Raw genomic sequence first — 13,677 nt, forward strand, 5'->3', positions numbered from 1 at the left:
GTTAAGTAAATTTTAGGCTGAGAAAGGATTTGTACCTCAGGTCCTGAGGCCCTTGACTGACAAGATCACATAACATGGAACACCGCCAAGTGCCCCCTCCCAACATACGTTTAATTTCAGAACATCACTCTTGTAAATCAATAACCTGATCGCTAATTATTTAACTAATGGCCCAACTTTTCCACTGACATTATTTAATCCTAGCTCTTAATCATCTGCTTTAAGTCAACCTATTTACGATACTTCTACTACCTCAAAACAAAAGAAATCTTCTGTAGCGGTTACAAACCAAAACTGCTCTGAGACCGAGCATGGAGGGGTGGGGGTGTCGACACTGTATGACTCGCTATCCACGATAACGAAGTTCCGAAGTTCAAAAGATTATGTTCGATCCTTTATTAAGAAACTAGCAAAGACAAACAATCTTGTAACGTTAAAAAACTAACAGAGACTTCTAAGAGACTCTTAAGATAGGTACATGGAAAATTCTAGGCAGCTTCTAGAGTAGGTTGTGTTGTGGGCTGAAGGACCTGTAATGTGCTGCAGATTTTCTATGTTCTATGTTAAATTAACAATTCTAAGTGGTCCAATAACGATATAACAATCTTAAGCTTGTGTTCCAATTAGCAGGCAATCAAAACAATAAATAAATAAATCATCCCATGGTTCACCCACCTCCCCCACCCCCAGCTCTACCTGGACTAAAAACTGACCTAAGACAAAGCATGAAGACATAACTATACTCATTCACTTCTACCACGCCTCAACACACGTGATGTTACCCATAATAAACGCACAACACAAAATACGTACAACACAGACAGAAAATAAGATACATGGCTCCTACATCCCCTAAAAGGGATGCGTCTTTGAAAGAACACTGGCGTCAATGTTTAATGCCTGACAGATGTAGGTGAACCATGTAATCTTCCACACAAGGAAATTCAGCTTTAACAATAATTTGCACGTTAAAAGTAATCACAGATTAGTGAAGTTTAAATGACGTAACTGAGAAAGTTCCCTGTAGCTTTCTTTCAAAAGATAGAAATAATAATTTTATTAATGAACAACAGGAATCACATGGAAAATAGAGATAATTCTGGATTGTGGACGGAATAATGGCAAAAAATACGAAATACTCAATTACATTTGCTACAGACAGCCTCAGCTTTGCCACCCATTATAACTAAACTGTGTTTAAGAACTGTTCTGCTGGCCTAGATTTAATAGGACTCACACCCCAAAGAACATTTCTTCTTAATATATGCTTCAATTCACAACATTAATAGTCATAGACCAAAGGTCGCACTCAAGAATATTTCTTAGTATTTTACTTTATTCAGATACAGCGCAGAATTGGCCCTTCCAGACGTTTCAGCTGTGCCACCCAGCAACCCCTGCTTTAACCCTTTGCCTAATCACATGACAATTTACAATGACCAATTAACCTACCAACCGATACGTCTTTGGACTACGGGAGGAAACCCATGCAGTCGGGGGAGAACATACAAACTCCTTACAGACAGCGGTGGGAATTGAATGCAGGTGGCTGGTGCTGCCAAGCGTTGTGTTGACCACGTGCCTCACGCTTCAATTCACAATGTAATAAGTGTTCCAAACTGAAACTCATACTCAGACTATGCTGTTACAAAGCTGAACAGTTATGCACATTTTACTAATTCCCCACTCACACTTCCCCACCGAAATTTATAGGTTAGGGGGATTTATTTTAAGTAACATTAATCCTTTTAAAAGGACATGAGAGTACTTTTCAAGTGCAGTCATGTACAAAGTGCTCTGTGGAACCAAGCTGCTGAAGAGTGCCATATAAATGCGGGTCATCTTTAACTACCGAATTTAAGTTAATTTTATTTAGAGACACAGCACAGAATAGGTAGGCCCTTCCGGCCCAACGAACTGCCTTGCACTGCAACCCACCTGTTTAACCCTTTACCTAGTCAAGGGACAATTTACAATGACCTACTAACCGGTAGGTCTTTGGACCGTGGCAGGAAAATGGCGCAGTTGGAGGGAACACACACGCTCACGGAAAAAAAATGTACAAACTCCTCACGGGCGATGTTGGAATATAACTCTGAACTCCCAACGAAATAAGCTGTAATAGCGTCGTGCTAACCGTGACGCCCTAACTTTAAGATGTTGCTACTGTAACCTGTTATCTACATATAAAATTTAAGAAATATGAGAGAGAGGTTTCTTAGTAAACCAAGGGTTTAGCCATCGATGTTCCCCCACCCCACCCTCAACCCCAAACTCCCAGAGATTGGTACCGTTATGATTATCACTACCAACTACTGATAGGTAGCTATTTAATCCATAAGGGAAATGGAGCCCATGGGAAGGGTGATTACATGTTCCAAGAAGGATCTGGTAGTCTGCTGAGTATTTCTAGGATGAGCTTTGGATTCAGATTTCCAGCACCTGCTTTCATATCGTCGTTCAATTTGTGTATCTTAAACTTTATTTCTTCATAGTAAACAGCATGCTTCAGAGTTCTCTTTTATTAAGATATATTTAAATGAAGCTGAGCACTCCAAGATGGATGAACTTCATTGGTTTGCCTTTATTTTGACTCTTTTACAAAACACAGCAGAGCAAATTGTCAAAACATTGTCTCGAACTTGCAGGCAAATCCGCTCTCAGTTTTGGAACAAGATGCATTAATTGGAGTAGATATTAGGAACAGAGTCTCCAAATACAATCAAAGTTGTACTTATGCTAAAAGCAATTTTACTCCTTCAATCGGCCAGAATTAGCTACAACCAAATTCTCAGTTGTACACTGGAATAACAGTGAGGCTGAATCCCTACTCAGGACTGGTGGGGACCTGGAGGATTCCCAGCCCTTAGAATAGGATGCTACAAACAATCTAACACTGACACTTAAACAAAATGAAACTCGGAAATAAAGTGGCACATTGATTTGTTTTTACAAATGATTAACTAAGTCACTAAGGCAAATTTGACTTCAGCTAAGGATGGCAGTGGTTTTTACTTATAATAATTGAAAACTAGGAAGACAGTTCAGCACCAGTGGGGTGGACAGCAGCTGACATCACACATTTGCCCAAAATAACAACTGTCCTCTCCAATTATGCTGCCTAAATTGGTATGTTTTTCCAACTTTTTAAAAAAAATTTAAGATATTAACATAGCTATTTTAGTTCTACTATTCCAATTTATTTAGTGAAAAAACTAAGCAAATTTAACATTTTAAACATCATACAGTCCTTGAAAATACATTTGGGAGGGAGATAATCAGAAGTTGCAGTTAAGATGAAGATAGACAGGTCATCTTGCCCAGGTTACACCAGCGGTTCCCAAACTCCCAACCATTCTTTGTGACAGGGACCAATGCCAATGGCAGGTTGGGAACCCCTGGATTAGACCAAGCCTTCACTTTTCAGCTGAAGAGAACCCAAAACAAGTTATTTCACTGATTCTACTCAAATGTACTAATTAACAATTCGACTGCTCTGCCAGCTGATAGCAAACCTGAGCCAGAGAGAAGGATTCACGACATTAATCTTGGCGCTTTGTGAGATTTGAGGGAGTGATACAAATGGTGGAAGAAGTGGGACAACATGTGTAGACTCAATGGTCCCACTTCAGATGGAGCTGAAATTTGAGATTTGTAAATGGCATTTCAGAAAGTAGCTCACAGTTTCAATACTCTGCTTCAAGACCTTACTAGATTTGATGACATTAAATCAAAATCTGTAATATTTTACACATTCTACACTACGGAGATAATTTGGTAAGATGACTCATGGTATTTTTCCCAAAACAGTTGATCTCTAAAGAAATATTTTTATTTAAGTCTAGTCAAGAATTTATTTTTAAAGTCTAAGAGATGGGAGTTATCAGTAACTTTTGTTAATTCTTGCAAGAATCCACACTATGCTATTATTTGAAAAGTTTAAGTCTGCTGAATATTGATGATTAGTTTCATGGTATATGATGACAAGCCAAAGACAAATATGAGTAACAGCATTTGACGAGAGAGGCAAAAGTTTGATGAATACAAAAAAAATCATAGCAGTTTCCTCCCCTATCAGGTTAGCTAATTTACACCATAATCTGCATTGATGACTATACCCTTTTAAACAATTTAATTAGTGGGAAATTCAGATTACTTCATTTGGTTTAGATATGCAGAATGGCTCTGAACTAAACAGCTGATAAACTATGATTTGGAACATTAAAATAGTAGCCACAACAAAAGTTGAACTAAATAATATTCAACTATCAAATATAAACTACAGTAGTTGATTGACAGATTAAACTACTAACATTCTTTTAAGCTTTTTTTTGCAAATATTGTAATAAATAGATTCAATTCTTTTCCAGTTATCTAAATTATCCTCAAGTAAATACAGTGGATTCTGGTTAATTGAGCCATTGTTTAATTGGGGCAGTGCTTATTTGGGACAACTCTTAAAGAACAAAAACTTAAATTGCCAGGAATCCTTTCGTTTATCTGAGACACTCTGTTGCTTCACTGGGGCAAGAGATTGTTGCTGAACAGGTTCAAATCGGTTTGATGCTACACTGTGCTTAGAGTGAATATTTAAACAGCGTCAGCTGTGTGTGTTTGTTTCAAAGAGCATGGATTATTGTCACTAATAGTTGGCAAGAAATAAGCAGTAAGACAATTCGAAACCGTTTTGCTCACTGTGGTTTCAAGCACTCGGGCTTGGAGATGCCAGAACCAGCCTGGAGTGAAAATATAACGATTTCACTACTTCAACAAGTTAGGAATTACGAAGGTACTGACAACCATCTTGAATGTTACAATGAAAATGAAGATTTGGAGAATGCAATGATAGACAGCACTGTATGAAGGCAGTCCATTATCTGCACTAGCTGTCTGCACTGATTTTGTATATTGCATACACTGGATGAAATCCTCCATCAATAACTATTAGGATCTAATACAGTTTTATAGGGTGGTGTGGTGGAGATACATCTCTACCAAAGCCTGCAAGTCACACTTAGGCAAGGCGTAGCACCTACTTAGCCCCCCAGTCAGGGTTATGTGAAGCTATGGGAGTAAGAGGTGAATGGTTGTATGGGCAGATGGTGCTTATCACAAGTCCTGGTTATGTGACCACTGACACCAGGCAGACAATCTCTGAAGAGTATTGATAATGGCTGGGGTCACCCGTTTTGTAAATATGCTGGCAATGACAGAACATTTTGGTAGAAAAAACTCTCCAAGAGCAATCATGGTCATGGAAAAGCCATGATTGCCCATGTTATATGACACAGCACATAATGAACAAACGAACAAACACAATTTTATAGTACTGTGGTACTATTAGTAGTGTTCCAATTTGTTCTGTATGGTGATATCCAAAAAGAAGGAGAATCCTATCTGCAGGCTGAGAATAACCGGGGAAGACATAAAACAAGTACAGAACTTTTGCTGCTTAGGAAGCTTGGGTGACATCAGATGGCCGGTGCGACATGGACATCAAAAGAAGAATAGGAATGGCAAAACACACCTTTATGAGAATGAAGAATATACTAGGCATGACAACCCACCTCAGAGTACTGAAATGTTACATTTATCCAGTTATGTTATATGGCTCAGAATGTTGGACTATATCTAGTAACATGAGGAAACGAATTGAAGCAGCAGAATGTGGTTTTTGAGGAGGATGCAAAGAATATCATGGATGAAACGAATATCTATTGAGGATGTCATGAACAGAACAAGCACAAAAAGAGAAATAATGTATGAGATCATGAAAGGGCAACGTAACTTCACTGGACATGTGATTACGAAAGAGGAGTTGGAATGTGTGGTAATTATGGGAAAGATTGAAGGGAAGAAAGCAAGAGGAAGGCAAAGACAAATGATGATGGAGACAGCGGCTAGAGAACTGGAAATGAATACCAATGAATTGATCCACTTGACTCGAAACAGGAGTGTGTGGACCATGGCAGTCAAAGCTCAAACTGGGCATGGCACCTGATGATGATTTCACTTAAATACATTGTGTCTTGTGTTATAACTTTTTATTAAAATTTGCATGAAACTTCAGCTACTAGGGGGAGTCACTTAATTGGGCCAAAATGTACTAGACCCATGTGTCCCAATTAACCAGAATCCACTTTATTATGTAATTATTGACTGCTTAGCAATTAAAAATCAAACAAACATAACCAGGTCCTTACATGTAGCTCCACTGAAAGCAGCTAGAATGGCAGAGAAAATTACTTCGGGAGACTGTGCTGCATCAACTGCTGTATGAAGCCCCTTCTTCTGGTAATATGAAACGAGGGGCTTGGTTTGGGTGTGATAAGAAGCTAGGCGAGATTTTAAAGTCTCTTCGTTGTCATCCGAGCGTTTTATCAAAGCTTCACCGGTTACCTTAGTACAGAAAAATACAAAATAATTACAGCGTCATGCACAGATATAGAGACCAGGCTGAAGAGTTGTGATGAATACAAATCAAATATGCCTATCCCACTGCTCATTTTGGCAATCTGTCTACAAACATCAGGAGTCACAAAACTAAAAGATAACTGCTAGGGTAACACCCAACTTCCAGAAACTTCAGCCAAAACACCTGGAATATTTAGTGTGATAATGAATCTAGACTTGCATTCCTGGAAAGCAGTTCTAAAAGATAACTTTTTTCCTCTTCCCAATCCTCGACGCACACAAACTTTATGACGGTGAATTTTATTCTGTATTTCAAAATTTTTGGGTGCTGATTTGTAAATTCTGCAAGGGCGAATTTATTACCCAAATGGATGAAAAACAGGAACTATCTGCATTAGCTTTGGAAATGGGGCGGGAGAAGAGTGCTCAACCAGTTCGGTAATGGGTAATTTGGAAGCTGATATTTTTTTTCATTAATATGATGGATTTCTGGTGCTTCTGACGAATTGACTCAAAAGTTCAACAGCCGAAAGCACTTGTCCATTCTGAGCCACTGACTTGATCGTCTGTGTGGCGGGGCGGAGGCATGTCTCTACCAAAGGAGGCGTAACGTACTCCTTACTTCCGCTAGCCTGCAGGTCACCCATGGGCAAAGTGTAACACCTGCTCAGCCCCCATCCCCGATCAGGGTCATAAGAAACCTTGGAAGCAGGCGGTGGAGGTTTGTATGAGCACAAGTCCTGGTTATGTGACCACTGACACCAGGCAGACAGTCTCTGAAGAGTTTTGATAATGGCTGGGATCACCCGTCTTGTAAAGACACTGTCCAAAAGAAGGCAATGGCAAACCACTTCTGTAGAAAAGTCTTCCAAAAGCAATCATGGTCATAAGACCATGATGATGACATACAACACAGCACATAATGATGATGACGACTTAATGCTCAAATTATTTTCCCTGTCCACTTAGTAATCTCAGCAATGCTGCCCAAAAAAGTTGACTGAATGTAATTAGGATTCTAGCTTTGGGGATGTTGATTCATTTCTACTTGGCGATTTGGAAGCTTTAACAGAAGCAGCATTGTTGGGTTATTCTTTTGTGTTTTGATGCACCCAATACAGGTATTCCAGATCTCGGAAGCAAAAGGGAGGGCAGAGCCTGATGTCAGGCCCAGATTTATCGGTTCTGTCAAGATCATCTGTGGCCGCACATGCAAGGACCTACACCTCCGAGAGCCAGAAACAAAATCCTTGTCTCAGACAGTCAGTCAGCACTCCAAGCGAGGAGCAATTCTTAACCTTGACCCTGTTCTTGAGACAAGCTGCTCAACTCCTTCCCTATCTGGTCTCACCTCACTACTCCCAGAAAGGATGTAAGCCAATCACTCCCCCACCCAACCAAGAAACTTACTGGTATGACACTAATCACCGACTTTGCAAAATTAAGCCCACTTAAAAGAGTGCTTTAGCCATTTTTTGGTTCTTAAACTGGCTTAGAACAGCGGTGCCCAACCCCTCAGTTAATGGTAGGAGTCCATGGCATAAAATGACTGGGAACTCCTGCCTTAGAATTTCAGTTAGAAATACACTGGGAAAGACATGACAAAAAGACTACTAAATTTATATACATTGTCAAACCAAAAAAGACAAAAAGATAATTTTCACAGCACTTAGAAAAGCTGAAATAAAGTCATACATTGTGGCTTCGGGTTTGCTAGCAGACTGTAAAATTTCTAAAAGCCTTTTAGCTAGTATGCAATGTGAATTGCTGTTACTTTCACATTTCCCCCCACCCCCCGATGAGGTTTTCAAAGAGTGACACATGAAACACTGGAGTAGAAAAATAAGCTGCTAGTTTTAGAAATAAAAACAAATATAATGCAGCCAAGGCAACTACAAAGGTGTGTGTTAAAAGGTTTCACTACATGTAGAAACAGAAGCACAAATTACATTAAATGCAAGCAAACCAGAATTCAACTTAAATAAATAACATCCATTTTCAGGCCCTGCACAGCCTGTACATTCTGAGGACTGATCTTTTGGGAAGATTATTTCATTTATAATAGTCTAACTGTACAAGTTTAAAATGTGTTACACAATCACGATTCATTATACATACGTCATCTTTCATGGGCACTTTCGGTGGTTTATACAATTCGTGGTAGGTGCGTCCACTGGCTTGATGGACCAGTCTATACATATATAGAAAGAAACATACATGGTTATTACATAGTCTCCTCATTAATGTCAATTTTAATTTTCACTGGATGGCTATGTTTCACTTTAAGAGACTTTAACTGATAGTAGATTTATAAGACCATAAGACATTGTAGTGGAATTAGGCCATTTGGCCCATCGAGTTGGCTCTGCCATTTCATCATGGCTGATCCATTTCTCTCTCTCAAACCCAGTCTCCTGCCTTCTCCCCATAACCTTTTGTACTTTGACTATTAAAGAATCTATCAACCTCTGCCTTACATATACCCAATGACCTGGCCTCCACAGCTGCCTGTGACATCGAATTTGACAGATTCACCACTCTCTGGCTCAAGAAATTCCTCCCCATCTCTGTTCCAAATTGTCTTCCCTCTATTTTGAGACTGTGCCCTCGGGTCCAAAACTTCTCCCACCAAAGGAAATATCCTCCTCACATCCACTCTATCTAGGCCTTTCTACAATATAAGACCATAAGACATAGTAGAAGAATTAGGCCATTCGGTCATCAAGTCGGATTTAATCCTGTGATACCAATACTATCTTTACGAGCTTGATGGTACTCTTAAAGGACAATAAGGTAACAATATCAAATCCGAATTTACTAATGTTGCAATTAATATTTTGCAAAGCAACACACACAAAATACTGGAGGAACTCAGCAGACCAGGCAGCATCTATGGAAAAGAGTAAACAGTGAACACGCGGTGCATGTGGAAGGGCATCCAGGACACCACCAATTACAAGACAACATCACCTGACTGTGCAGGTGATGTCTCCCTCCCAAATGCGCTGAATAACTTCTACGCTCGGTTTGAGGTGGAAAATGACATGGCAGTGAGGAAGTCCACCCCTCCTGTGAATGACCAGGTGCTGTGTCTCTCCGTGGCCGACGTGAGAAGAACCCTGTGCAGGGTCAACCCACGGAAGGCTGCTGGACCAGACAACATCCCTTGTAGAGTGCTCAGAGGATGTGCAGACCAGCTAGCAGAAGTTCTCACTGACATCTTCAACATCTCCCTGAGCAGCGCCACCATTCCAACGTGCTTCAAGGCCGCCACCATCGTCCCCGTGCCGTTGCACTTACATCCATCATCATGAAGTGTTTCGAGAGGCTCGTCATGAGGCATATCAAGACCCTGCTGCCCCCCTCACTGCACCCCCTGCAGTTTGCGTACCGTCCCAACCGCTCAACAGATGACGCCATTGCCACCGCCCTCCACCTGGCCCTAACCCCCCTGGACAAAAAAGACACATATGTTTGGATGCTGTTCATAGACTTTAGTTCAGCATTCAACACAATCATCCCTCAGAAACTGATTGGAAAGCTGAGCCTATTGGGCCTGAACACCTCCCTCTGCAACTGGATCCTAGACTTCCTGACTGGGAGACCTCAGTAAGTCCGGATCGGGAGCAGCATCTCCAACACCATCACACTGAGCACGGCCCCCCCCCCCCCCCCCAGTGTACTCAGTCCACTGCTGTTCACTCTGCTGACCCACGACTGTGCTGCAACACACAGCTCGAACCATATCATCAAGTTCACCGATGACACCACCGTGGTGGGTCTCATCAGCAAGAATGACGAGTCAGCTTACAGAGAGGAGGTGCAGCAGCTAACGGACTGTTCTCTTAATGTGAACAAAACAAAAGAGATGGTTGTTGACTTCAGGAGGGCACGGAGCGACCACTCCCCGCTAAACATCGATGGCTCCTCAGTAGAGATCATAAACAGCACCAAATTTCTTGGTGTTCACCTGACGAAGAATCTCACCTGGTCCCTCAACACCAACTCCATAGCAAAGAAAGCCCAGCAGCGTCTCTACTTTTTGCAAAGGCTGAGGGAAGTCCATCTCCCACCCTACATCCTCATCGCATTCTACAGGGGTTGTATTGAGAGCATCCTGAGCAGCTGCATCACTGCCTGGTTCGGAAATTGTACCATCTCGGATCGCAAGACCCTGCAGCGGATAGTGAGGTCAGCTGAGAAGATCATCGAGGTCTCTCTTCCCACCATCACGGACATTTACACTACACGCTGCATCCGCAAAGGAAACAGCATTATGAAGGACCCCATGCACCCGTCACACAATCTCTTCTCCCTCCTGCCGTCTGGGAAAAGGCTCCGAAGCATTCGGGCTCTTACGACCAGACTATATAAGTTTCTTCCCCCAAGCTATCAGACTCCTCAATACCCGATGCCTGGACTGACACCTTGCCCTACTGGCCTGTTTATTATTTATTGTAATGTGGGTATTGTTTTTGTGCACTTTATGCAGTCCAGTGTAGGTCTGTAGTCTAGTATAGCTTTCTCTGTGTTTTTTTTTTTAATTACGTAGTTTAGTCTAGTTTTTGTACTGTGTCATGTAAAGCATGGTCCTGAAAAACGTTGTCTCATTTTTACTATGCACTGTACCAGCAGTTATGGTCGAAATGACAATAAAAGTTGACTTGACTCGACTTCATTTTGAGCTGAGACCCTTCTTTTTTTGAATCCTGACGCAGGATCATGGCCCGAAACCTTGACTGCTTACTCTTTTCCGTAGACGCTGCCTGACCTGCTGAGCATTTTGTGTGTGAGTTACTTTGGATTTCCAGCATCTGCAGATTTTCCCATGTTGGTGATACTGTAAAACATTTATTGCCGAGTTCTGCAAAGCTACACCCATCAATACTTAAATCTTAACTGTCCAAGTAAACTAATCTACATTAACTCTATTAATAATTAATTTAAGACAACACTGAGGTGTAGCAGTTAGTATAATGTTAATAGAATACCAGCGACCCAGGTTCAATTCCTGCCACCGCCTGTAAGGAGTTTGTACCCTCTCCCTGTAAACACGTGGGTTTCCGCCGGATGCTCCTGTCTCCAAGTCGCACAGATTAGTAGGTTAATTGGTCAGGTGGGTGTAATTGGGTAGCACAAACTCGTTGGTGCATAAGGTACTGTTAATGTGCTTTATCTCAAAATAAATTATAAATATTAACACCTGCCACAGATCCTGCTAATCAGCATATCATCTTCAATCTTAAACTCCAGCACAGAATCCAGCTTCTCGGATCGTTTTTCCAACTGTTTATCGAACTTTAAAGAGAGCACAAATGAGTCAGACATGCAAAAGTGGAAGTAAATGCCTTGGAGCCCTAAAATATTCAAGGATAAATTAATTTTATAATAATCAAGGAGCCATTGTTTTGTAATAATTCTTTCACCAAGACTGCTTAAAAGCTTTTTTAAAAAAAAATATCCTATTTATTAACATACCTATTATATTTAGACGGAATCTAAACTAACAAAGTTTCAAATCTGATCAGAATCTCGCTGCGAAGAAATTATTTTCTCTCAGCTTCTCCCAATTTCCCCAGGGATTATCCTCCACTAAGCAACCAAGATGAAGAAAAAAATATAAAAAAAGATATTTACATAATTCTGCTTAAAAACAGAGTACCAGAAGGGCAAACATAATCCCAGTACTTTGCAGTTATCTTTTGTACTACATAAAGCTAACTATTTTTATGTTAAATTAAAATCTCTCAAACCAATATGCAGCTTTAATCTCCTGCTTAATATTTTCAATTTGTGGAATTGAAGTCATATTAACTTCAAGGTAGAAATCAGTCATTTGTGATACAGCACCGGTCCTTCAGCTAAAGAGAGTGTTTGGCACGAGGCCACATATAAACTAAATCTCTGCTGTCTGTACATGACCCATATCCCTTCATATTCAAAGTAAATTTCTTATCGAAGTACATATATGTCACCAGATACTACAGTGAGATTCATTTTCTTGCAGGTATTCACGGTAGGCCAAAGCAATACAATGGAGTCAATGAAAAACTACAAAGTGCTGACAAACAACCAATGTAAAAAGATGACAAATAGTGCCTAAAACAAAAAACACAAACCCCTAGTATCTCCTTTATGCTTCACTTCTCTCACCTTAAATGTACAGAGAAAATTTACAAGGATGTTGCTGGGTCTGGAGGACCCGAGTTATATGGAAACATTGAATAGATAAGGACTTTATTCCTTAGAATGGACAGTTACAAGAAAAAGTTTGAGAATCCTTGGCAAACCAGGTAATCGCAGAGGGTTCACAAACTTTTTCTTGTAACTGTAGAAGATTGAGGGAAGGTTTGACAGAGGTATACAGAATTATGAAGGGTATAGATATAGATGCAAGGAGACTTTTTCCACTGAGGGTGGGTGGGACTACAACCAGAGGTCACGGGGGTGAAAAATTTTAAGGGGAATGCGAGGGGAAACATCTTCACTCAGTGGGCCGTGAGAGCGTAGAACGAGCTGCTGGTGCAAGTGGTGCACGAGCTCGATCTCAACGCTTAAGATGTAGTGCAGGTCTATGGGTATAGGCAGTTTAATGGCTCAGCCTGGACTAGATGGGCTGAAGGGCCTTTTCTGTGACTCTAAATGCATGTCCTCTAGTATCTGACATTTCTACCATGGGAGATGGGTGGAGGGTTGGCAATACGTCTCTACCAAAGGAAGTGTGAGACACTCCTTTCCTCCAATGGCCCGCAGGTCACCCTTGGGCAAGGTGTAGCACCTGCTTAGCCCCCTTCCCCCCCCCCCCCAAATCAGGATGATGTGAAGCCACAGGAGCAGCCGGTGCAGATCACAAGTCCTGGTTATGCGACCACTAACGCCAGGCAGACAATCTCTGAAGAGTATTGATAATGCCTGGGGTCACCCATCTTGTAAAGACACTGCCCAGAAGGCGGCAATGGCAAATCACTTCTGTAGAAAAATTTGCCAAGAACGATCACGGTCACATGACCATGACCGCCCAGGTCACAGACACAGCACATAACGATGGCGAGGATGACGCTGGGAGAAAGATTCTGTCTGTCCAATCTAAGCCTCTCAGAAATGTATAATTTTCTATTGGATCACCCCTCAACTTCTGATGCTCCAGAGAAAACAAGGTTTGTCCAACTTCTTCTCATAGCTCATATTCCTTAATCCAGGTAGCATCTTGATAAACCTCTACTGTAAACTTTCCAACCTAATCTGCTTAGCAATGGACAGAAA

The 13,677-nt window shown here is 41.1% G+C and overlaps 1 protein-coding gene across 2 annotated transcripts in view; it reads right to left on the bottom strand.

Moving 5' to 3' along the window:
* ak2 (adenylate kinase 2) overlaps positions 1–13,677 on the bottom strand; it is a 29,100-nt gene that overhangs the window by 1,585 nt on the left and 13,838 nt on the right. Inside the window, exons 4-6 of one of the 2 annotated variants that reach the window (XM_073034265.1) lie at positions 11,618–11,712; positions 8,533–8,605; positions 6,204–6,399 (exon numbers count right to left, since the gene is read on the bottom strand). In XM_073034265.1, the coding sequence (XP_072890366.1) occupies positions 6,204–6,399; positions 8,533–8,605; positions 11,618–11,712 (364 nt within the window). Of the gene's footprint in view, positions 1–2,567; positions 6,400–8,532; positions 8,606–11,617; positions 11,713–13,677 lie in introns of those variants that run through there. The other variant, XM_073034264.1, reaches the window with a different exon arrangement.

The sequence above is a fragment of the Hemitrygon akajei genome, chromosome 32 (genome assembly GCF_048418815.1).
Source record: "Hemitrygon akajei chromosome 32, sHemAka1.3, whole genome shotgun sequence".
Lineage (NCBI taxonomy): Eukaryota > Metazoa > Chordata > Chondrichthyes > Myliobatiformes > Dasyatidae > Hemitrygon > Hemitrygon akajei.